The 25,834-nt window shown below is 37.4% G+C and overlaps 2 protein-coding genes across 3 annotated transcripts in view; both read right to left on the bottom strand.

The window, feature by feature from the left end:
- Window positions 1-1,001: 1,001 nt before the first annotated feature.
- Window positions 1,002-9,134, bottom strand: LOC121377358 (palmitoyltransferase ERF2-like). The gene is made up of 2 exons (XM_041505319.1): window positions 8,817-9,134; window positions 1,002-3,006 (listed from the first exon to the last, which is right to left on the bottom strand). The coding sequence occupies exon 2, from the start codon at window positions 3,001-3,003 to the stop codon at window positions 1,927-1,929; it is 1,077 nt and encodes a 358-aa protein (XP_041361253.1). The 5' UTR covers window positions 3,004-3,006; window positions 8,817-9,134; the 3' UTR covers window positions 1,002-1,926.
- Window positions 9,135-15,735: 6,601 nt separating this feature from the next.
- The window catches only part of LOC121376922 (glutamate--cysteine ligase catalytic subunit-like), a 92,361-nt gene continuing 82,262 nt past the window's right edge, over window positions 15,736-25,834 (bottom strand). For both annotated transcript variants that reach the window (XM_041504726.1, XM_041504727.1), the window contains one exon: window positions 15,736-17,261. In XM_041504726.1, the coding sequence (XP_041360660.1) occupies window positions 17,020-17,261 (242 nt within the window). In that variant the 3' untranslated portion in view covers window positions 15,736-17,019. The remainder of the gene's footprint in view (window positions 17,262-25,834) is intronic.

Below are 25,834 nucleotides of genomic sequence, written 5' to 3'. Positions count from 1 at the left end.
GCCCACACCATGACACTACCCCCGCCGAATCTGTCCACTTCCTGCACGCAGTTTGCCGCATAACGTTCACCACGACGCCTATACACGCGACATCTTCCATCATGACGTCGGAGCAGAAATCGGGACTCGTCACTGAACCACACCTGTCTCCATCGCAGTTGAGGCCATTGTCGATGAATCTGGCACCACTGCAGTCGGAGTCGACGGTGTTGTGGTGTTAATATGACACCTCGAACTGGACGTCTGGCACGAATTCCTACCTTACGTAGGCGGTTCCGTACGGTCTGGTCGGATATCCTGCGCAAACCTGGTATTGCTGCGGCTGTGGAGGTGGCAGTAGTCAATCGTTCCCGAAGGTGGCGTACCCGGATGTAGCGGTCCTGCCCGGGGGTAGTGACCCGTGGTCGACCGGATCTAGGGAGGTCACGTGTTGATCCATGTTGCTGATAACGGTCCCACAGTCTGGAGATGGTGCTTGGGGACACATGGAATGCCCTGGCAACGGCCGTTCTGGATTCGCCTGCGTCTAGTCGGCCGATGGCATTGTTTCTCTGCGGTTCACTGAGACGTGGCATGTCCAGGATTGTCAACTGTCGGCCAGATACAGAGGCCAGGCAAGCGAACACCCTGCACTTTTATACTGTCGGTGTTCATGTTGCACGTGCAGACAACGCACGTGCAGTGGTGACATGGTTTGCACGTGGCTGCGTTTTTGCGAATATTCACATTTTGGAACTTTATTGTACAGTAGCTGCGTTTTATCGAATGTAACCGTGGGAATGTGTTTGGGACATGCAATGACCTTATATTTACAAAGCATGAACCGGTAGGAAACATAAAATCGGAGTTATAACCCATTTGTACCCTTTTGCGTTTCTTTTTTTGAAGAGTATATATATATATATATAGAGAGAGAGAGAGAGAGAGAGAGAGAGAGAGAGAGAGAGAGAGAGAGATTGTATGGGGAACTTGAGTTGGACAACAACGCAAACATTTTACTGTTTTAATTTTATTGTTTGTATTCTCTTATTTTCAATAAATTATATGAATACATCTTCACATACAATATATCACATTTTAAATATTTCCCTTGGAAACGAGAAATTGCACATGATTGAACAAACTACTGCTTCTTGCGCTGTTCGTTTCTATTAACAGCAAGGGTCCTTTCATTATAACACGACGAGTATGGGAAACGTTCCCAAATGAAGAAAATGAAAAACTTGATGGAAAATGATCGGTTGGAAAAAGTTAACGAATGCAGAGAAGTAACAATATTAAAGTTCAAAACAAGGATAAATCTAGATCTATCAAAGCAGCTCGTTGGTCTGCCGAAAAATACGAATACATACCTTTTTAGTTTCAAAAGTGCCCTTTTAAATCTAGTTTGAGAAAGTGCCCCTCTCTCCCTGAATTAGTGTCCAGATTCGTTTTGTTTTGCTTGTCCCCTTTTCCCCTCCCCTCCCCTCCTAGTTCTGTTTAACGACACCACTAGACCATATTGATTTACAATCGGCTACTAGATGTCAAACATTCGACAACTCTGAAATGTAGAGGAAAGCCGCGACATTTTTCATTAACAGCAAGGAACCTTTTATATGTACTTTCCCACAGACAGGACACCACGTACCACAGTCTAAATGTATTGTACTTATAACTAGGGTCAGTCAATTTAATTATGCGAGGGTGTTAGGCCTAATAAGGGATATATACAGACCACACATACCATGGTTTTAGCTATTTGATCTTCTTTGCATCACACAAACATAACTGTGGTATGTGGTGTCATGTCTGTCTGTTCTTTGCGTCACAGAATCAACTGTGGTATGTGGTGTCCTGTCTGTTATTTGCGTCAAACAAACATAACTGCCAACCATTTCTTGCTCTCACAGGGTTAGTGTTTTGTGTTTGTTGTTGTTTTTCTAACTAAAGACTCTGTTTGACATTATTGTTGTTATGCAGTAGCTTGACGCATTCCCACCTCGTTCCATCCTCCCTCTGTTTAAAGAGGATCTGAGCCGGAAACAGGAAGTTCAGTGCCCAGAAGTCTCCGAACACACTGCGCATATTCTGCGAGACTCTCGAGTTGTTTTTGATGGGGATGTTCTTGGCTAGCTCGTACAGCGTCAGTCCCTGCGCTATGATGCTCATCTGACTGAGGAAGTAAAACACGGCCACAGACCCGAAAAACCACAGACAGTACGACTGAAATATTACGAGCGCGTAGAGCAAGTCCATGTACCCCAGCAGCAGTTTCGTGATGGTCACCGGAAGTAGGAAATCCCAGCAGGTGGCTTCCGCCCAGTAGTTTCCGGCGATGTAAGCCGCCGTCAAGTAGCCTCCCCAAAGACCGATGACCACCATGTAGAGCGACAGCACGACGAAGTACCTCTGGTTTCTGAAGCCGATGCAGTTTCCAACGAAGAAACAATGGTGGTCTCTCTTGAGGATGCACACCTTGCAGAAGTCGCAGTGGTGGGCGCGGGGCGGGGCCCACAGCCGACAGATCTCGCAGTACTTCCACGGCATCCGGTCCTTCTCGTCCGAGTCGTATTCAGAGGACACGTGACCGTTCTGGTTCTTCTCCAGCCTCGGTATGAAGTGTTCGGGCGGACTGTCGGTGCTGCCACTGGCGAATAGGTAGGGCCGGTCCCTCGTCCTGGGCACGGACGTGTCGTACAGGGTGACGCACAGCCAGTTGGCCATGGCCATGGCGAACATGTAGAAGACGAGCACTTTGAGGTAGTACTGCGTCCAGGGGTCGTACTCGCTGTAGCAGTACGGGATGAGGTGCGTCAGCGTCGTGTACAGCTGCGTGAACGCCTCAAACAGAAACAGGCAGCGGGCGAAGTGTTTGGCGTGAGCTGTCTTGGGCTTCCCCTTGTTGTAGTAGTGGTCGCGCAGTTTGCCCATCAGCGACGTCGGCTGCATGTCGTTGTAGTGGCCGCTAATGCTGTTGTCGACGGAGGTGAAGTTCACTCGAGTGGTGACCGGTAACTCCATGTTCTGAAAAGAAAGAAATATTTTAGTTTTATTTAAAGACACCCAAAGACATTTTATCTACGGCTATATATCGTCGGACAACACATTGGGAGAGGAAACCCGCTACACCCACGCAATGAACTACTATTTTTCGTTTAACAGCAGGGGATCTTATATATGCAGCATCCCACAGATAAGACTGTTATATGGCTAGGAAACGCACAACTGAGGAAGGAAACCCGCTGCAGGGGAGGATCGTGTATATGCAGCATCCCACAGATGAGACTGTTATATGGTTAGGGAACGCACAATTGAGGAAGGAACCCCGCTGTCGCCACATCATACGCTCTTCTTTCCAATTACTAGCAAGGAATATTGTATATGCACCATCCAACAGACAGGACAGTACGTACCTCGGCCTGTTATATCAAATGTGAAGCGCTAGCTGTTTGGAACGAGAATAAGCCCATGGCATGGAAGGAAGGGAGGACGGAAGGAATGTTTTATTTAATGACGCCACTCAACATGTTTTCATTAGTTGTTTGGCGTCAGACATATGGTCAAGGACTACACACAATGAGAGAGGAAACCTGCTGACGCCACTCCATGCGCTACTCTTTTATTGTCCGATTAGCAGCACAGACAAGATAGTACATACCAAGTTCTTTGTTACACCAGATGTGGGGGTCTAGTGGAAACGAAATATACCCTATGGGACCATCGACGAGAATAGAACCTAGATCGAGGGCGCATCAAACGGAAAATAAACAGCAACAAGACAAATGGACCAAACGGTGGTTTAGACCAATATTAAGCGTTTATGCAACATCGTTTTTATGAGTTTCCGTCTTGGAACCATACAAGAGCCACACCCCTATCTTCTAGTGTCAGTTACCTACGACCAATTCCAAACTCATACCAGCTACCATGTTAATAACTGTAGGATGAGAGACATTTACGCACATGAACCACAAGTGCACGTGCAGTTCGTGTTCATCTACACAAACACTATTGCTGCATGTATCTGACACAATGTAGGGTAGGTCTCCTACTTTTCACTGGTTTTTGTCAATGTTATCAAATAATCGAGGATCGTTTCTGCATTCGCTTATTAGGCGCAGACATCTTGCTCGTTGTAAATTGTGTTGCGTTTAGTATAGGCTTAATGGTGTAAACGTGTATATAAACTATATTTACGGACCCATAATTTGTTTTAAATAGTATATTTCGTGACATTTCGGTTCATATAAAATTAATAGTACAGTAGAAACATGCCGTAAGTGAGTACCAAAGTTCAGTCGTATTCAAAACATATACATACGTTGGATGATTCCATGAGCAACACTTTATACACGTGCTTGGTAAACATATATGCCATTTTGCACGTACAGTTTAAAAGGTTTATAGTACGTTTTAATAACGTCAAGTGTGACGTCATTTTGTGTGCATTTTGCATAAAAAGAAGTTCAGTTTATTTTTAATTACTATAATAAAAATCTATCACTTTTAATAACGTGTGCTAGAAAAACGTATTGCAATCGGAACATCTCGGGTATAATCGTTGCTCTTAGGACGACGTCAGAGAAACCCCGAATACAACTAAACTAGGCATTGCGTTCAGCCAGCCGGTTTCCGCTAAGCGTTTGCAATCTATTTTGACTGGTCTCCAGAGTGGTTTACGGTTTAGTTTAGCTAGCGTTAGCGACAAACGGCTCGCTGCACGTTCAACAGTTAGCCTAAATACTTATTCCGTCCATGGGCAGTGAATAAACGAATGTTTAAAAACACCTGGCACAAAACACACATCGGCTTCTGGGTGTTAAACAAACTAGCCATTAAGAATATGATTATTTACATTGAAACTAAAATAGTTAATTTCATTTGATATTCGTATTACTGGTATGTAGGATTAGGCCTACAGGTTAAATGAAATAACCAGTTACTGTCTTAAAGGGACACACCCTAGTTACGCTATTTGTTAACCATTACGGCGTTGTTTTTCGCTATTAAACCCCATTTTTCACAAATAAAATTGCACTTTACTTACATTTTATTATTTAGAATACACATTTCCATTCACCTGAAGTGCTTTTTGGTAATCCTGATGTTTGTAAAACCACGAAATACATTTTTTGCTTTTTTTCGCAAGACGTGTTGTCGAGAAAAAAACGTTAAGCAAGCGAGGTCCAATCTATTTTTTAGAGGGAATCTTCCTGTGTAAACGTCACAGATGTTGGTATACCACGTGACGGTTATCATTTTGGTTCGGTTTGTTTTCTCGTGCACGGTTCCCGCAATCAACATCCGATTTGTTGTTGTTCATTTGTGAAATTTTTCTTCACAGTTCGTGAACATTTTCAGTAACAATAAAGTTCAGACAAGTAAGTATCTCAATACAAAACGTTACAAGCCCTTAAAACCAATAATTTTGCTAAGTCCTGCGATATCTGGAGAGGGGATACAACCAGGACAGAACGGTTGGAACATGTCCAGGAGAGGTGAAAAGAACGCACCCCAAGTCTGTGAAATTTGTCGTGACGTAGGCATTGTTGTGCTTCGAACGACATCTACCGGTGACATCAGAATACAAACTTTCAAAATTATTTCAAGCAATTGTGACATGGGGATTCGCATGGTATTTATCGATATAAAACCTGCTTTTTCACTCCATTTGATAAAAACGTGATCTAAGTGTGTTACAGGTTTGTAGATTAACCAAGTTATAATTTATTTTCGCTGGATGGAAATAGGGTGTGCGGCTTTAAAGGATTCACAATCAATCACGGATTTAGAGGGCCTTGTTTCTCTAAATATGTATTATAAATGAAACTTACATTCATTTGGAATACAAAACCTAGTTATTGTCTGATCCAAAACATTTTAATTGAACTACGATCGAGGGAATTCCACGACACGCTTCATTTTTAAAATTTGGAAGTCTTCTTGTAAAGTCATAAAAATACGGAAAAAAGAGACTCGTAGTGATGAGGCTATATATACACGACAACCGTATAATGTATTTGTGGATTTTATATAAACGATCGCCATGTATAGAGATTTGACAAATGAGGGCCGGCTATATACATGGCAAATAATAAAAATATATATTATTTCATGACGAAAATAAAAATAATAAACAGTCTGAACATGAACTCGCCATTTATTATTATTATTATTATTAGGCGCGTGTGCAAATTATTTTGACTGGTTCGCAAAGTGGTATTTCGGTTTTAATGTATAGCGTAAAAACCCCAGTATACTGTTGCATGTTTTGTCGTCCAAAGGTTGGCTAATTATTACTTAACCCAGTTGAATCCAGTTCTACGTGCAGGGACAAGTTCAGCCTGCCGTTTGTGCGTGTGTTCACGCACGTTAAGCTTGCATTTTTATAGCCAAAACTCCTCCAGATAAAACACCGCCCCTCCACCCCAAAAAGGTAGTAGTAGGCTAATAATAGTAGTAGTAGTAGTAGTAGTAGTAGTAGTAGTAGTAGTAGTAGTAGTAGTAGTAGTAGTAGTAATAATTGTGTATTATTATTTTTTTATTACATGTATTATAATATTGGTAAAATCACGTCGCGGTGGGGTGGGGTGGGTGGGGGAGGTTGTTACAGAAACGTTACATAAATTTAGAGGGGACCCGGGAGTGGTCTAAGCTTTACTAGTAGCCTATAAAAAAATGTATTTTGAGTTTTATTGGCCCTTGCAATTTTGAGCATTTGAAATGTGACTAAATACAGCAAAATAACCTTTTAGTCATATTTATTTACGGTAAAATTAACTTTTTTTTACAAAATTTACGTAAGCAGCCTCAAAATTGCAATCAGTGAAAAATTATTAAGTTCAAGCCCTGTTGTTTGTTTGTGTACTGTCCGTAGTTAGTTTCTCTTTCAGTTAATCTACCTCAGGCGCTGATAATTTGTAATTGTTATTTTATTTATTTATTCATCATCATTATCATTATTATTATTACTACCGTTATTATTATTTATTTATTATAATTAATTTTTGTTTAGTACTGTAGGGACAATATGACGCTATTCATATATCTATGGAAAACGTACACAAAAGGGTCCGCTAAATTCATATACTCCCCCACCCCGTCCCCTGTTCAGAAAATGCACTGTTCGTACAGTACTTAGTATGTATTCCTCCTGTTCCAGATGGTTCGGTAATATGGATCAATCAAATACATGTACTTATTTACCGCCTATATACATTTTTGCTGTGAATATAGCCAGCCCTCGTTAGTGTAGGCTATAGACACGGCCTTCGTATATATAGTCACATCGTATATAAACACCGTCTAGTTCAGAGTATTCATTAAAAATGTAACAATTCCTATCCCAAGTCAGCTGTTATGGCATATTTTGTATAATAATGAATTTGACAAGGTGGAAAATGACGGTGTTTGTGATCCACATGTTTAGAGTTTTTCGCGTACGACTAACGATAAATTTACCTATAGATGCAAAGGCCTAACTAGTCGGGATTGTCGACGTTTAACATGCTTCTGTTACTAAAATAAATTAATGTATAAGCTTAATATCATTCAGTACATGTTTTTATTAATTTTTAGTAACTTATTTTCATTGGGGTTTTTTTCTATTTACCCTACGTCGCAGAGGACGGTCAAGCGTTCTCGTTACACGAGCTTGGTAAATCGTTTTGGCACTGCGGTTATTCGGGGAATGCCGTCACGTGACTCAAAATATAACGTCACCCTCTGCTCTCCAAATATTTTTCTCAGAATTATGGAGAATAATAATTCAATTATTATTTTTTTTTATAAAATATCAATAATAAGTGTGATATGGTGGTTATGTAGATGGTTCAACAAAATACTTTTAGGTACAAATCAAATGTATATATTGTCATATAATATTTTGCTGGGTCAGTAATTAGGTCAACCATCCGTGACAGAGCGCGTTTAATATATAAGCGCTATCCTGCTTTCGTATTGTTCTATAGTTCCCTGCCTCCTACATAAGCGTACGAGACGAGCGTACATATTCACATTCACGCAAAAACGATGGAATTAATGGATGAATGAATGAACTAATGTTTAACGACACCCCAGCAGGAAAAAGACATCGGCTATTGTGTGTCAAACAGTTACTAAAGTGAGAGACAGGCCGGCAACACCGCCTGTTCTGAAACCTTTTCACCATGTACTTCCATCCTTGTACTCACAATAGTAGTTGCAATCCATATAGAAATGCTTAGTGTTTCGTTTGGACCCCCTCACCCTCAACTCCATTTACAAACAAGTCATGCGATGGGTCAAATATAATTTTAACGTACTGTTTTTCGATTTTGAAAAGCGCTGATACGCATTTTTTAAACTCGATTTAATATTGTTATTGTGTGTATACGTCTAGCAAAAAATCCAACAGAAAACAACAAAATATTTTAGTAATTAAGAAAGTGCGTCACGTAACGCCGTTCAGTACATCCACTCTCCCACCCCCTGCCTGTAACGCTACATAATGTTTGGACCTATACCCACCCACACCTCGAGCGTAACGCAACTTGAATGACCCCTTCTCCGATAGTTACGACACTTGAACCAAATTTATTACTTTTATGGATCCCCCCCCCCCCCCCCCCCCTTAGTTATTTTATGCTAGCCTCTGGGAACGGCCCTGGTCATGTGGGCCGAAAACTATAAACACACACTGTTAACCTACGGACACAAACTGCATCGTAGGTCTGTGTAATATATTATTTATCGTACTAGGCCTAGTGCATCACTACTGGGTGTAAAACAATAACAATACAATAGGTGTAGTCTTTAAGACATAGAAACAAACCACAAACAAACAAAACACTTACTATTCGGTATTTCTTCGTCCAGATATACACATAAAATATATCCGAAGGCACGCTTCGCTGATCAAGTCCAAACCGGGTCGGCGTGTTTTCCCAGTTGTCAATAGTAACTTGTAAACAATCTCACGATAGACTGTCCGGCTGTAGTTTGTTTGCCACAATGGCGTTACTATTTGGGGTGTACAGTTGACAAACCGATTCGCTTGGACGATTTAAACTTGATTTAGATTAAAATGTACGGTTTTAGAGAAAACTTTAATCGAAATTAATATCTATAACAAAGCACATATCAAATTATTTTTAAATGTATTACTATAATATTAGTTTGATAAATTTCACATTTAATTACCACATGCGAAGGAAGGTGCCAAAAAGTGTGTGTGTGGGGTGGGTGAGTGGGTGAGTGGGTGAGAGAGAGAGAGAGAGAGAGAGAGAGAGAGAGAGAGAGAGAGAGAGAGAGAGAGAGAGAGAGAGAGAGAGAGAGAGAGAGAGAGGAAGAGAGACAGAGAGGGAGACAGAGAGAGAGAGAAATAGAGATAGAGAGAGACACACACAGGAGAGAGAGAGAGAGAGAGAGAGAGAGAGAGAGAGAGAGAGAGAGAGAGAGAGAGAGAGAGAATGTGAGTGACTTAATTGGTTTGGATTTGGCGTGCCCCAAGTATTAAAACATTTTTAGTTGTGGGGTTGTTGTTGTTGTTTTTTTTTTTTTGGGGGGGGGGAGGTTTCCCCAGTTTTATTGTGAAGAAAATAACGCAGTGAAAAGTAACAGAATTTTATTTACACTCAGATTGTGATGCACATTTTAATAATCACATCATCGGAAAATTAAAAAAAGAAAAACGTTTTTAAATTTCTACGACCACTGAACAATCTAGCAGAACATAAACAGAGACAAAACAATCAAACGTAAAGTTTTGCTTTTAGTACAGAGATGACCCTGCTAGTCACGTCACCTTAATCAACGGACTACGAAACTGTACAGAGCGGACACCTCTCATTACAGGCGCGTGTGTAGTTTCGTTTTAGTACAAAGATGAACCTGATAGTCATGTCACCTTAATCAACGGACTACAGGACTGTGCATAGCGGACACCTCACTATACATAAGCCTGTGCAGGGGAGATCTAGACTGGCGAACGATGTTTTTAGGGGATATGCTCCCCCACCCCAGAAAAGTACATTAAAAGAAAGAAAATTTGCTTAGAGCACGAGGCTTTCAAACCCCAACCTCTGTACACGTTCCTGCTATACAAAGAATAAAGTTCTATAACTTTAAAGGCCAAGTCTTGTAAGATCTATCTATCTATCTATCTATCTATCTATCTATCTATCTATATATATATATATATATATATATATATATATATATATATATATATATATATATATATATATATATATATTATATATATATAATATATATATATATATATATATATATATATATCTATCTATCTATCTATCTATCTATCTATATATATATATATATATATATATATATAAAGTAGGGTAACTCTAATAAGAATTTACAGTTGCCAAAATTGTATGGTATATTAGCTGTGGGGAATGGTTATATGATAATAGTGAATTAATTGGGCACACATTACAACCGGTAGTTCAGTATTACAGTAGGTTTTATTACCACCAAAGATCTTGAAGGACGATTGGGGTCAGATGTGAAATTTGAAAGTTGACGGTTTTTTTTTTTTATCAGTAAATCGCAAATTCAAACAATCAAAATAACAACTGTATGATCAACAGAATGAAAAAGATTGACCAAAAAAATTAAAAAAAATTCTAATTTATTTTAAATTATTCAGTTTGAATTCCATTAGGGTTTTTTTGTTTGTTAAAATTATCAATGTCTTTGAACATGGTAGGCTCATTTTGACAGTTTGTATACCTAATTAATGTTATTATGAACAACAACAACAACAACAAAAAAAAAAATATATATAATATATATATATATAAACATTCACATTGTTTCTTTTTCAGTATACATAAGTGAATATTTAACTCTCAGAATTGTGATTTGTAACATTTGTTAATATGATGAAAATTGATTACCATCTACTAGTTAACATTTCAGAATTGTGACTAGCAACATTTGTTAATATGATGAAAATTGATTACCATCTACTAGTTAACATTTCAGAATTGTGACTAGCAACATTTGTTAATATGATGAAAATTGATTACCATCTACTAGTTAACATTTCAGAATTGTGACTAGCAACATTTGTTAATATGATGAAAATTGATTACCATGTACTAGTTAACATTTCAGAATTGTGATTAGCAACATTTGTTAATATGATGAAAATTGAGTACCATCTACTAGTTAACATTTCAGAATTGTGACTAGCAACATTTGTTAATATGATGAAAATTGATTACCATCTACTAGTTAACATTTCAGAATTGTGCAGCAATCTCTGAAACTTGCACAGCAAATGGCGACATGACACTGAAAACAAAGTTCCCCGGTACATGTAATACTTGTATAATAAAAACAAAACAACTTTATACAAATGCAACTAATGTATTGTTCCCAAACATAAATATTTATAAACATGATTTTCATCATAAACATAAACATCACAATTACAGATTCATCAACATAACACTTGAAACTGTTATAGATTTATTCATTAACATATCACTTGAAATTGTTATATATTTATTAATCAACATAACACTTGAAACTGTTATAGATTTATTTATTAACATAACACTTGAAACTGTTATAGATTTATTTATCAACATAACACTTGAAACTGTTATAGATTTATTTATCAACATATCACTTGAAACTAACATATCACTTGAAACTGTTATAGATTTATTAACATAACAATTGAAACTGTTATAGATTTATTTAACATATCACTTGAAACTGTTATAGATTTATTTATTAACATATCACTTGAAACTGTTATAGATTTATTTATTAACATAACACTTGAAACTGTTATAGATTTATTTATTAACATGTCACTTGAAACTTTTATAGATTTATTTATTAACATAACACTTGAAACTGTTATAGATTTATTTATTAACATGTCACTTGAAACTGTTATAGATTTATTTAACATATCACTTGAAACAGTTATAGATTTATTTATTAACATATCACTTGAAACTGTTGAACATTTCTTTATCAACCAGAGTACATATTTATTTATCAACATAGCACTTAAAACTTAAGACTTCTTTAACATCATACTGATGTAATGCAAAATACAAATTTAAAACTACAATGGGTTTAATAAACTCATTTTACTTTGTTATCAAAATATGTTGCCAACTGCTTTAATACAAGAGACAATATAGCTGCTATGTTATAGCATGATGGGTGGAGAAGATATCACACATTTTGAACATTTATGTGACTTATACAGACAACCACATCTCAAGGGTACAGAAGAATCTCGTTTCACAAGCAGAACAAACTGTCAATGATCTATAGTGTTATTGAATAATAATAATATACTTCACATTTTACCTTAAGTTAATGTCAGATTTTGTGTGGATTTGGTAAAAAAATAAAAAACACAAAAACCCCATTTGGCTTTGTGTATTTTGTTTAAGTTCCATATAGACAATTTGGTGACATGTGGACTTCACCTAGAGCTAGTCCTGGCTCAAGAATGTCTGGCTAAAAATAGATAAAACCAGATTCGCGTTCAGTAACAATCAACCCGCCTCCCATTAACACAATTTACTGTGCAGGTTTCTGTGCACGAAAACGAGCTTTTCCATAGTTACGTTAACACAAGTGCATTACTATACAAAATTTGATTTCGTTGAAGTGTACTTTAAAGCTGAAAGTAACTACTTAACTGCGCTGTAAAAATCAAGTGTGGAATAAACTGCTCATTAATTAAAACAATTCAGCATGTTGAAGGCCCAGGCACGGAATCGCCTATCTACACAGAGTACGGTGTGTCTGCACTGTAATGATAAACGTGGACTAATGGAAAATGGGCCTTAGTCTTATATTGTCTATTGAGATGTAACAAATCTTATTTAATCGGCAATTCCACTGATAATGACTTTGTGTCATGCAGTTTATACAAGTCAACCTGCAGAAAGCTTGCTTATGAAGCCAGAATGAATAAAATTTTAAGAATAATTATGTTAACACACCTAATAGGCATAGGTTCTACTTTTATGGGGGTTTTTAAAACAAAAATGCCTTTTGTTTCCTTTAAAATTTATTTCCATTTTCAAGGCCAAAACTATTTAATGTTAATGTCAGTAAAACAATGACGATCATCATTATGTGAACATCTGCATTCCCTTACAACAGTATGTACAGTGAAATGTAGCCATCAACATTTCAAAACTAGTTTTAGTTTAGCCTATTAAAAGGCATTACTGTGGACAGCAGATGAAACACAAGTAATGCTTTCATCCATGCAAATAACAATTTTATAACTATACTCTTCAAAAAGTAGGGGAACCTGAAATATTAATGTTAAAATCAACTATTAGACTGAACATACGTTTTGACCACAAACATCCTAGTAAAGAACGTTCAGGTCTGTTTATCAACACACCGAAACACATTCCATAGTTTGCACATGCATCAGGCAGTTGCCCCGTATACGTGCGTGGGGTGTCATTCTCGATTTTAACCAGTTCCAAGAAGGTCCATTAATCACTGTGGAACATTATTTCTGTCAATCGTTTTCCATTCTGTTGTTCATACAGTTGTTATTGTTTTGTATTTAGTCATTTTTATTGTTTCAATTTGCAATTTACTGATAAAAAAACGTCAATTTTCAAATTTCACTTCTGACCCCAATCGTCCTTCAAGATCATTGGTGGTCATAAAACCTACTGTAATACTGAATTACCGGTTGTAACGTTTTCCCAACTAATTCACTATTATCATATAACCATTCTCCACAGCTAATATACCTTACAATTTTGGTAATTGTAAATTCTTATTAAGAGTTCCCCAACATTTTTTGAAGAGTATATAAAAAAAATTCATTTAAAGTTAAGTTTAAAAATACAGTCATGGGAATGACATATTTGAATTTTAAATTAATTATTACACAAAAAATGTAATAAAGAAGAAAACAAAGATAGCATTGTGAATAACATTTCTAATCACATATTATAAGAAATTAGCTTTTAGCAGATAAAACCAAAAAACCCACATAATTTGTCTCTTGACTTGCAAACAAATACCAAAGTTCTAACTATGTAACTATAGAAAATAATTTAACAGTTGTTAGCACTGAAACAATAAATGCATTTGGTCTTGTGCACAAAATATTTCTAAGTATATATTATATAAAAATTGTAAACCTAAACTTTAGTGGATAAAATAAAACATTTAATGCATTGTTAACATATTTTTAACTATATAATAATATAAAAATTTTGAACTCAATTTTTATTTAATGAAACAAGAAAAGAAAATGCCTTCATCATCAGTACTAACATATTTTAGTCATATATTTATATAAAAAATTGTGAATAACATAGTTGTAACTACATAATATAACATAGCTGTAACTACATTATATAACATAGTTGTAACTACATAATATAGCATAGTTGTAACTACATTATATAACATAGCTGTAACTACATAATATAGCATAGTTGTAACTACATTATATAACATAGCTGTAACTACATAATATAGCATAGTTGTAACTACATTATATAACATAGCTGTAACTACATAATATAGCATAGCTGTAACTACATAATATAACATAGCTGTAACTACATTATATAGCATAGCTGTAACTACATTATATAACATAGCTTAACTACATAATATAACATAGCTGTAACTACATAATATAACATAGCTGTAACTACATTATATAACATAGCTGTAACTACATTATATAACATAGCTGTAACTACATTATATAACATAGCTGTAACTACATAATATAACATAGCTGTAACTACATAATATAACATAGCTGTAACTACATTATATAACATAGCTGTAACTACATAATATAACATAGCTGTAACTACATTATATAACATAGCTGTAACTACATAATATAACATAGCTGTAACTACATAATATAGCATAGCTGTAACTACATTATATAACATAGCTGTAACTACATAATATAACATAGCTGTAACTACATAATATAACATAGCTGTAACTACATAATATACATGTATCTATAAAAACTTAACTTAATGTTTGGTAGAGGGACAATAAACCAAAACATGTCTTCAGTCTTGCAAGGGGTGAGACATAGCCTAGTGGTAAAGCGCTCGTTTGATGCGCGGTCAGTCTGGGAACGATCCCCGTCGGTGGGCCCATTGGGCTATTTCTTGCTCCAGCCAGTGCACCACAACTGATACATCAAAGGCTGTGGTATGTGCTATCCTATCTATGGGATGGTGCATATAATAGATCCCTTGCTGCTAATCGAAAAGAGTAGCCCATGAAGTGGCGACAGCGGGTTTTCTCTCTCGATATCTGTGTGGTCCTTAACCATATGTCCAATGCCATATAACCGGAAATAAAATGTGTTGAGTGCGTCGTTAAATAAAACATTTCCTTCCTTCAGTCTTGCAAAGCAGATATTTCTAACTATATAGTCATCTACATATTTTCAAATAACCTTTTGGTATGTGAAACAAAACAAACATATTGCCTTCGTGCAGTTTGTAAATAACATTTTCAACAATGTAAATTTTATATCTTTAAAAATTTAACATACTGTAACTTTCAAGAAATGAAACAAAAACATGTAATTCCTTGCAACTAACCTATTTCTAAATATAAAACTATAGTAAATAATTCAACACTTTAGCACAAAAATGTAATGGCTTGAGCGTTGTGTCTAACTATATATTATTTTTAAATTTTAAACTTAAATTTTATAAGATAAAATAAAAACAATTCATGCTGGGGTTACCTTGCAAATATTGTATTTCTCACTACATACACGTAATTCATATATATTATATAAAATATCTAAACCAAATTTTTAGCAGATGGAAACAAAATAATGTCCTCATAATTTGTAAAAACATATTTTCTAACCATATAAGTAAATACAAAATATGAGCTGAACTGTTCATTAAAATAAAGTAAAAATTATTCATTCAACAAATTTATAAATTTTTATAATTTTACATAGCACCTGCAAAAAAGTTTCTCCTTGGAGGCAGTGATTGTTCCTAATAAATGCTCTGTAAAAAATACTGAACTGTTGAATCGGAAAAGTATTAGACCAGGGACCTACATGTATAGGCCTCATTATGTATAGAGTTGTTTGTTTGGGCCAGTTTATGTAGTTACATGAATTGTAAACAGCCTGAAGGCTGTGTTATGTATTAAGTTCTTGTATAAGCCTCATTATGTATAGAGTTGTTTGTTTGGGCCAGTTTATGTAGTTACATGAATTGTAAACAGCCTGAACGCTGTGTTATGTATTAAGTTCTTGTATAAGCCTCATTATGTATAGAGTTGTTTGTTTGGGCCAGTTTATGTAGTTACATGAACTGTAAACAGCCTGAACGCTGTGTTATGTATTAAGTTCTTGTATAAGCCTCATTATGTATAGAGTTGTTTGTTTGGGCCAGTTTATGTAGTTACATGAACTGTAAACAGCCTGAAGGCTGTGTTATATATACAGTTCTTGTATCGGCCCATAGGCCGTGTTATATATAAAGTTCTTGTATCATCCTATAGGCCGTGTTATATATAAAGTTCTTGTATCGGCCCATAGGCCATGTTACATATAAAGTTCTTGTATCATCCTATAGGCTGTGTTACATATAAAGTTCTTGTATCGTCCTATAGGCCGTGTTAAACATAAAGTTCTTGTATCGGCCCATAGGCCGCCGTGTTATATATAAAGTTCTTGTATCGTCCTATAGGCCGTGTTATATATAAAGTTCTTGTATCGTCCTATGGGCCCTGTTATCCATAACATTTCTGAATAGACCCTATTATGTGCAACATTTTTTTTTGTATTTTCCGGTTACATATATGATCAGAATTATGCCCTGTTATGCATACATTTTTTATACAAACCCCATTACGTGCAACATTTTTTTCTCTCTTTTTTTCTGGTTACATGTATTCAGAATTATGCCCTGTTATGTATAAATTGTTTACACAGGCCCCATTATGTGCAACTTTTTTCACTTTTTTCCCCTCCGATTATGTATATATTCAGAACTATGCATTTTATTTCCGTTGATTCTTTGAGTCCAGGTACTGATGTGTTTTGATGACTGCATTGGGAACGTTGCCAGATTTATGAACGGGCAGGAACAGTAGCCCCGGCTCGCTGATCTTTCCGTGAGACACTTCGTCGCATTTAGTCAGCAGGTCGTATGAGATGCGTTCAGAAACAACCGAGTCGTGTTTGTAGCTTGGATGCTTCTCAATGAACTGACGCATCCAGCTAGCTGTGGTCATCAGCTCTCCTGCAATATAAAACAACAAAACTTGGTGTTCTCCTGGAATATAAAACAACAAAAGTTGGTGCTCTCCTGCAATATAAAACAACAAAATGTTAGTGTTCTCCTGGAATATAAAACAACAAAATGTTGATGCTTTCCGGAAGTAAAAAAACAGCAACCATTCTGAGAGTACTGCTAAAGCAATACATGTCCCCTACCTGGCCCAACAACCAAGATCCAAATAGATGTTAACAACATTCAGAGAGTACTGCTAAAGCAATACTTGTCCCCTACCTGGCCCAACAACCAAGATCCAAATAGATGTTAACAACATTCTGAGAGTACTGCTAAAGCAATACATGTCCACTACCAGACCCAGCAACAACCAAGATCCAAATAGATGTTAACAACATTCAGAGAGTACTGCTAAAGCAATACATGTCCCCTACCTGGCCCAACAACCAAGATCCAAATAGATGTTAACAACATTCAGAGAGTACTGCTAAAGCAATACATCTCCCCTACCAGGCCCAACAACCAAGATCCAAATAGATGTTAACAACATTCTGAGAGTACTGCTAAAGCTATACATGTCCCCTACCTGGCCCAGCAACAACCAAGATCCAAATAGATGTTAACAACATTCTGAGAGTACTGCTAAAGCAATACATGTCCCCTACCTGGCCCAACAACCAAGATCCAAATAAATGTTAACAACATTCTGAGAGTACTGCTAAAGCAATACTTGTCCCCTACCTGGCCCAACAACAACCAAGATCCAAATAGATGTTAACAACATTCTGAGAGTACTGCTAAAGCAATACATCTCCCCTACCTGGCCCAGCAACCAAGATCCAAATAGATGTTAACAACATTCAGAGAGTACTGCTAAAGCAATACATGTCCCCTACCTGGCCCAACAACCAAGATCCAAATAGATGTTAACAACATTCTGAGAGTACTGCTAAAGCAATACATGTCCCCTACCTGGCCCAGAAACCAAGATCAAATAGATGTTAACAACATTCAGAGAGTACTGCTAAAGCAATACATGTCCCCTACCTGGCCCAGAAACCAAGATCAAATAGATGTTAACAACATTCTGAGAGTACTGCTAAAGCAATACATGTGGCCCAACAACAACCAAGATCCTACATTCAGAGAGTACTGCTAAAGCAATACTTGTCCCCTACCACGCCCAACAACCAAGATCCAAATAGATGTTAACAACATTCTGAGAGTACTGCTAGCTATACATGTCCCCTACCTGGCCCAGCAACAACCAAGACAAATAGATGTTCATTCTGAGAGTACTGCTAAAGCAATACATGTCCCCTACCTGGGCCCACACTGAGAACCAAGATCCAAATAGATGTTAACAACATTCAGAGAGTACTGCTAAAGCAATACATTCAGAGAGTACTGCTAAAGCAATACATGTCCCCTACCTGGCCCAACAACCAAGATCCAAATAGATGTTAACAACATTCTGAGAGTACTGCTAAAGCAATACATGTCCCCTACCTGGCCCAGCAACAACCAAGATCCAAATAGATGTTAACAACATTCTGAGAGTACTGCTAAAGCAATACATGTCCCCTACCTGGCCCAGAAACCAAGATCCAAATAGATGTTAACAACATTCTGAGAGTACTGCTAAAGAAATACAACCTACAAGATCTAACAACATTCCCTACCTGTCCCCTACCACGCCCAACAACCAAGATCCAAATAGATGTTAACAACATTCAGAGAGTACTGCTAAAGCAATACATCTGGCCCAGAAACCCAAATAGATGTTACCTGGCCCAGCAACCAAGATCCAAATAGATGTTAACAACATTCAGAGAGTACTGCTAAAGCAATACATGTCCCCTACCTGGCCCAGAAACCAAGATCAAATAGATGTTAACAACATTCAGAGAGTACTGCTAAAGCAATACATGTCCCCTACCTGGCCCAGAAACCAAGATCCAAATAGATGTTAACAACATTCTGAGAGTACTGCTAAAGAAATACATCTCCCCTACCTGGCCCAACAACAACCAAGATCCAAATAGATGTTAACAACATTCTGAGAGTACTGCTAAAGCAATACTTGTCCCCTACCACGCCCAACAACCAAGATCCAAATAGATGTTAACAACATTCTGAGAGTACTGCTAAAGCAATACATGTCCCCTACCAGGCCCAACAACCAAGATCCAAATAGATGTTAACAACATTCTGAGAGTACTGCTAAAGCAATACATGTCACCTACCTGGCCCAGCAACAACCAAGATCCAAATAGATGTTAACAACATTCTGAGAGTACTGCTAAAGCAATACTTGTCCCCTACCTGGCCAAGCAACAACCAAGATCCAAATAGATGTTAACAACATTCTGAGAGTACTGCTAAAGCAATACTTGTCCCCTACCTGGCCCAACAACCAAGATCCAAATAGATGTTAACAACATTCTGAGAGTACTGCTAAAGCAATACATGTCCCCTACCTGGCCCAGAAACCAAGATCAAATAGATGTTAACAACATTCAGAGAGTACTGCTAAAGCAATACATGTGGCCCAGAAACCCTACCTGGCCCAGACAACCAAGATCCAAATAGATGTTAACAACATTCTGAGAGTACTGCTAAAGCAATACTTGTCCCCTACCTGGCCCAACAACCAAGATCCAAATAGATGTTAACAACATTCTGAGAGTACTGCTAAAGCAATACATGTCCCCTACCAGGCCCAACAACCAAGATCCAAATAGATGTTAACAACATTCTGAGAGTACTGCTAAAGCAATACTTGTCCCATACCTGGCCCAACAACCAAGATCCAAATAGATGTTAACAACATTCTGAGAGTACTGCTAAAGCAATACATGTCACCTACCTGTCCAGCAACAACCAAGATCCAAATAGATGTTAACAACATTCTGAGAGTACTGCTAAAGCAATACTTGTCCCCTACTGGGCCCAACAAAGCTATATACAAAATAGCATCTCAAAATCTTCAGGCATTGCTTTGCAAAATAAAAATAAAAAATCCCCAAAACCATAATTTTTATATCTCCTAAGTTGAAGGGCCATAAATGTTTGAAAAAATTGACAAAATGCCATGCAAGTCAAACTTGATCTTTAATAGAACATGATAAAGCTATATACAAAATTTCAGCGTTATATCTTGAGACATTGCAAAAATATAAAAAGGTAAATCGCCATGAAAGTTAAACTTGATCTATACATAAAATTTCAGCTCAATATCTCAAGGCATTGTGAAAAGAAACATATGACGAGTTTAGGTGCCATTTTATCTAAAAACTGACTTCAACGATCGTTACTCTGTTCAAGGCGTTATGTTCTGATTTTCATACTGGTTTGAAATTCAGTCCTTCATTTACTTTACTTATTTCAACTTAAGATCACCCATTGTGGACTTGATACGTTTTACATAGAAGGCATAACAAAAACACTCTTTTGCAGAAAATGACTAAAATGGATGTATGGACAGACGGCCGGACCAACATACAGACAGAAGGATGAAGACAAAACCTATAGGTCCCTCCTTATAGAATAAAAAATAAGAAATTGGCCACATTGTCATCAGCTCTCCTAGACTTTTTTTCTTTTTTTTTTAAATTGGGTGACCAGGAATAAAAAATAAGAAATTGGCCACATTGTCATCAGCTCTCCTAGACTTTTTCTTCTTTCTTTTTAAATTGGGTGACCAGGAGTAAAAAACAAGAAATTGGCCACATTGTCATCAGCTCACCTAGACTTTTTCTTCTTTCTTTTTAAATTGGGTGACAAGGAATAAAAAATAAGAAATTGGCCACATTGTCATCAGCTCTCCTAGACTTTTTCTTCTTTCTTTTTAAATTGGGTGACCAGGAATAAAAAATAAGAAATTGGCCGCATTGTCATCAGCTCTCCTAGACTTTTTCTTCTTCTTTTTTAAAATTGGGTGACCAGGAATAAAAAATAAGAAATTGGCCGCATTGTCATCAGCTCTCCTAGACTTTTTCTTCTTCTTTTTTAAAATTGGGTGACCAGGAATAAAAATTTTAAAAAAATTGGTGTTCTCCAGGAATAAAAACAACAACAAAAGTTGGTGTTCTCCAGGCATAAAAAAACAACAAAAGTTAGTGTTCTCCAGGAATAAAAAACAATAAACCTTATGAAGTCAATGTTATCTCCCTTGATGCACATTCACGTAAACCACAAGACCAAACTGACATGAACCACCAATCTTTTATGGTCTAGAATGAACAGTTGCAGAATTAAGGATCAGCAAAACAATGTATTCCAAAAGGAAGGAAATGTTTTATTTAACGACGCACTCAACACATTTTATTTACGGTTATATGGCGTCGGACATATGGTTAAGGACCACACAGATATTGAGGGAGGAAACCCGCTGTCACTACTTCATGGGCAACTCTTTTCGATTAGCAGCAAGGGATCTTTTATATGCACCATCCCATAGACAGGATAGCACATACCACAGCCTTTGATGTACCATTCATGGTGCACTGGCTGGAGCGAGAAATAGCCAAAGGGCCCACTGACAAGGACTGATCCCAAACCGACCGTGCATCAAGCAAGCACTTTACCACTGCACAACATCTTGCCCTGTATTCCAAATATTCAATGGTTTTTATTCTGTTCTAGATAGAATTTTAGACATTTAATGTGCAGCCTACGAGTAGTCAAATTGTAACTCACCAGTTATATGTAAATATAATTCACATAACCAAACACTATCAGTTACCTAGTCTATGTAAACAAACATTATCATGTCTGGTTACCTACAGATTTTGAAATATTGTCCTCAATAATAAACTACTTACCATTAACAAAATTATATTATATAACATAAAGGATAATAAACAAGTCACCAGTTATTATAAAATTTATGTCCCGGGTGAAATAATGTTTATATTTCACGTGCGTGAAATATGAATGAGTGAACTTACTATATGCGGTATACAGTGTGTTGCCTGCAGTGGTCAGAAGGTTAAACTATGTGATGTCATTGTGCATGTTTGCCACATCGTGATGACGTCATATTTAGTACAGACTAAGTCACTGGTTTGTAACGGCCAAATCATCTACTATATAATCACCGGACAGGTGATTGGAGATGAGTTGAAGGTATTGCATGACAGTGCACCGTGTTAGTATTAACAGCTATATAATTATTGGATGCGCGTTTGGAGATCAGTTGAAGGTATTGCATGACGGTGCACCGTGTTAGTATTAACAGCTATATAATCACTGGATTGGAGATGAGTTGAAGGTATTGCATGACAGTGCACCGTGTTAGTATTAACAGCTATATAATCACTGGATTGGAGATCAGTTGAAGGTATTGCATGACGGTGCACCGTGTTAGTATTAACAGCTATATAATCACCAGATTGGAGATGAGTTGAAGGTATTGCATGACGGTGCACCGTGTTAGTATTAACAGCTATATAATCACTGGATTGGAGATCAGTTGAAGGTATTGCATGACGGTGCACAGTGTTAGTATTAACAGCTATATAATCACCAGATTGGAGATCAGTTGAAGGTATTGCATGACGGTGCACAGTGTTAGTATTAACAGCTATATAATCACCAGATTGGAGATGAGTTGAAGGTATTGCATGACGGTGCACCGTGTTAGTATTAACAGCTATATAATCACCAGACACGTGATTGGAGATGAGTTGAAGGTATTGCATGACGGTGCACCGTGTTAGTATTAACAGCTATATAATCACTGGAATGGAGATGAGTTGAAGGTATTGCATGACGGTGCACTGTGTTAGTATTAACAGCTATATAATCACTGGACACGTGATTGCAGATCAGTTGAAGGTATTGCATGACGGTGCACTGTGTTAGTATTAACAACTATATAATCACCGGACACGTGATTGGAGATGAGTTGAAGGTATTGCATGACGGTGCACCGTGTTAGTATTAACAGCTATATAATCACCGGACAGGTGATTGGAGATCAGTTGAAGGTATTGCATGACGGTGCACCGTGTTAGTATTAACAGCTATATAATCACCGGACACGTGATTGGAGATGAGTTGAAGGTATTGCATGATGGTGCACCGTGTTAGTATTAACAGCTATATAATCACTGGATTGGAGATCAGTTGAAGGTATTGCATGACGGTGCACAGTGTTAGTATTAACAGCTATATAATCACCAGATTGGAGATGAGTTGAAGGTATTGCATGACGGTGCACCGTGTTAGTATTAACAGCTATATAATCACCAGACACGTGATTGGAGATCAGTTGAAGGTATTGCATGACGGTGCACCGTGTTAGTATTAACAGCTATATAATCACCAGATTGGAGATGAGTTGAAGGTATTGCATGACGGTGCACCGTGTTAGTATTAACAGCTATATAATCACCGGACACGTGATTGGAGATGAGTTGAAGGTATTGCATGACGGTGCACCGTGTTAGTATTAACAGCTATATAATCACTGGATTGGAGATGAGTTGAAGGTATTGCATGACGGTGCACCGTGTTAGTATTAACAGCTATATAATCACCGGACACGTGATTGGAGATCAGTTGAAGGTATTGCATGACGGTGCACCGTGTTAGTATTAACAGCTATATAATCACTGGATTGGAGATGAGTTGAAGGTATTGCATGACGGTGCACCGTGTTAGTATTAACAGCTATATAATCACTGGATTGGAGATCAGTTGAAGGTATTGCATGACGGTGCACCGTGTTAGTATTAACAGCTATATAATCACTGGATTGGAGATGAGTTGAAGGTATTGCATGACGGTGCACCGTGTTAGTATTAACAGCTATATAATCACTGGATTGGAGATGAGTTGAAGGTATTGCATGACGGTGCACCGTGTTAGTATTAACAGCTATATAATCACTGGATTGGAGATGAGTTGAAGGTATTGCATGACGGTGCACCGTGTTAGTATTAACAGCTATATAATCACTGGATTGGAGATCAGTTGAAGGTATTGCATGACGGTGCACTGTGTTAGTATTAACAGCTATATAATCACCAGATTGGAGATCAGTTGAAGGTATTGCATGACGGTGCACTGTGTTAGTATTAACAGCTATATAATCACTGGACACGTGATTGCAGATCAGTTGAAGGTATTGCATGACGGTGCACAGTGTTAGTATTAACAGCTATATAATCACCGGACACGTGATTGGAGATCAGTTGAAGGTATTGCATGACGGTGCACCGTGTTAGTATTAACAGCTATATAATCACCAGACACGTGATTGCAGATCAGTTGAAGGTATTGCATGACGGTGCACTGTGTTAGTATTAATAGCTATATAATCAGTTGAAGGTATTGCATGACGGTGCACTGTGTTAGTATTAATAGCTATATAATCACCGGATGCACGTTTGGAGATCAGTTGAAGGTATTGCATGATGGTGCACAGAGTTAGTATTAATAGCTATATAATTACCGGATGCACGTTTGGAGATCAGTTGAAGGTATTGCATGACGGTGCACAGAGTTAGTATTAATAGCTATATAATTACCGGATGCACGTTTGGAGATCAGTTGAAGGTATTGCATGACGGTGCACAGAGTTAGTATTAATAGCTATATAATTACCGGATGCACGTTTGGAGATCAGTTGAAGGTATTGCATGACGGTGCACAGAGTTAGTATTAATAGCTATATAATTACCGGATGCACGTTTAGAGATCAGTTGAAGGTATTGCATGACGGTGCACAGAGTTAGTATTAATAGCTATATAATTACCGGATGCACGTTTGGAGATCAGTTGAAGGTATTGCATGACGGTGCACAGAGTTAGTATTAATAGCTATATAATTACCGGATGCACGTTTGGAGATCAGTTGAAGGTATTGCATGACGGTGCACAGAGTTAGTATTAATAGCTATATAATCACCGGATGCACGTTTGGAGATCAGTTGAAGGTATTGCATGACGGTGCACAGAGTTAGTATTAATAGCTATATAATCACCGGATGCACGTTTGGAGATCAGTTGAAGGTATTGCATGACGGTGCACAGAGTTAGTATTAATAGCTATATAATTACCGGATGCACGTTTGGAGATCAGTTGAAGGTATTGCATGACGGTGCACAGAGTTAGTATTAATAGCTATATAATTACCGGATGCACGTTTGGAGATCAGTTGAAGGTATTGCATGACGGTGCACAGAGTTAGTATTAATAGCTATATAATTACCGGATGCACGTTTGGAGATCAGTTGAAGGTATTGCATGACGGTGCACTGTGTTAGTATTAATAGCTATATAATTACCGGATGCACGTTTGGAGATCAGTTGAAGGTATTGCATGACGGTGCACTGTGTTAGTATTAATAGCTATATAATTACCGGATGCACGTTTGGAGATCAGTTGAAGGTATTGCATGACGGTGCACAGAGTTAGTATTAATAGCTATATAATTACCGGATGCACGTTTGGAGATCAGTTGAAGGTATTGCATGACGGTGCACAGAGTTAGTATTAATAGCTATATAATTACCGGATGCACGTTTGGAGATCAGTTGAAGGTATTGCATGACGGTGCACAGAGTTAGT

This window comes from Gigantopelta aegis, chromosome 7 (genome assembly GCF_016097555.1).
Source record: "Gigantopelta aegis isolate Gae_Host chromosome 7, Gae_host_genome, whole genome shotgun sequence".
NCBI classification, from domain to species: Eukaryota; Metazoa; Mollusca; class Gastropoda; order Neomphalida; family Peltospiridae; genus Gigantopelta; species Gigantopelta aegis.
Note: the sequence above shows the minus strand (reverse complement) of the source record. Positions and strands in the feature narration are given on the sequence as shown.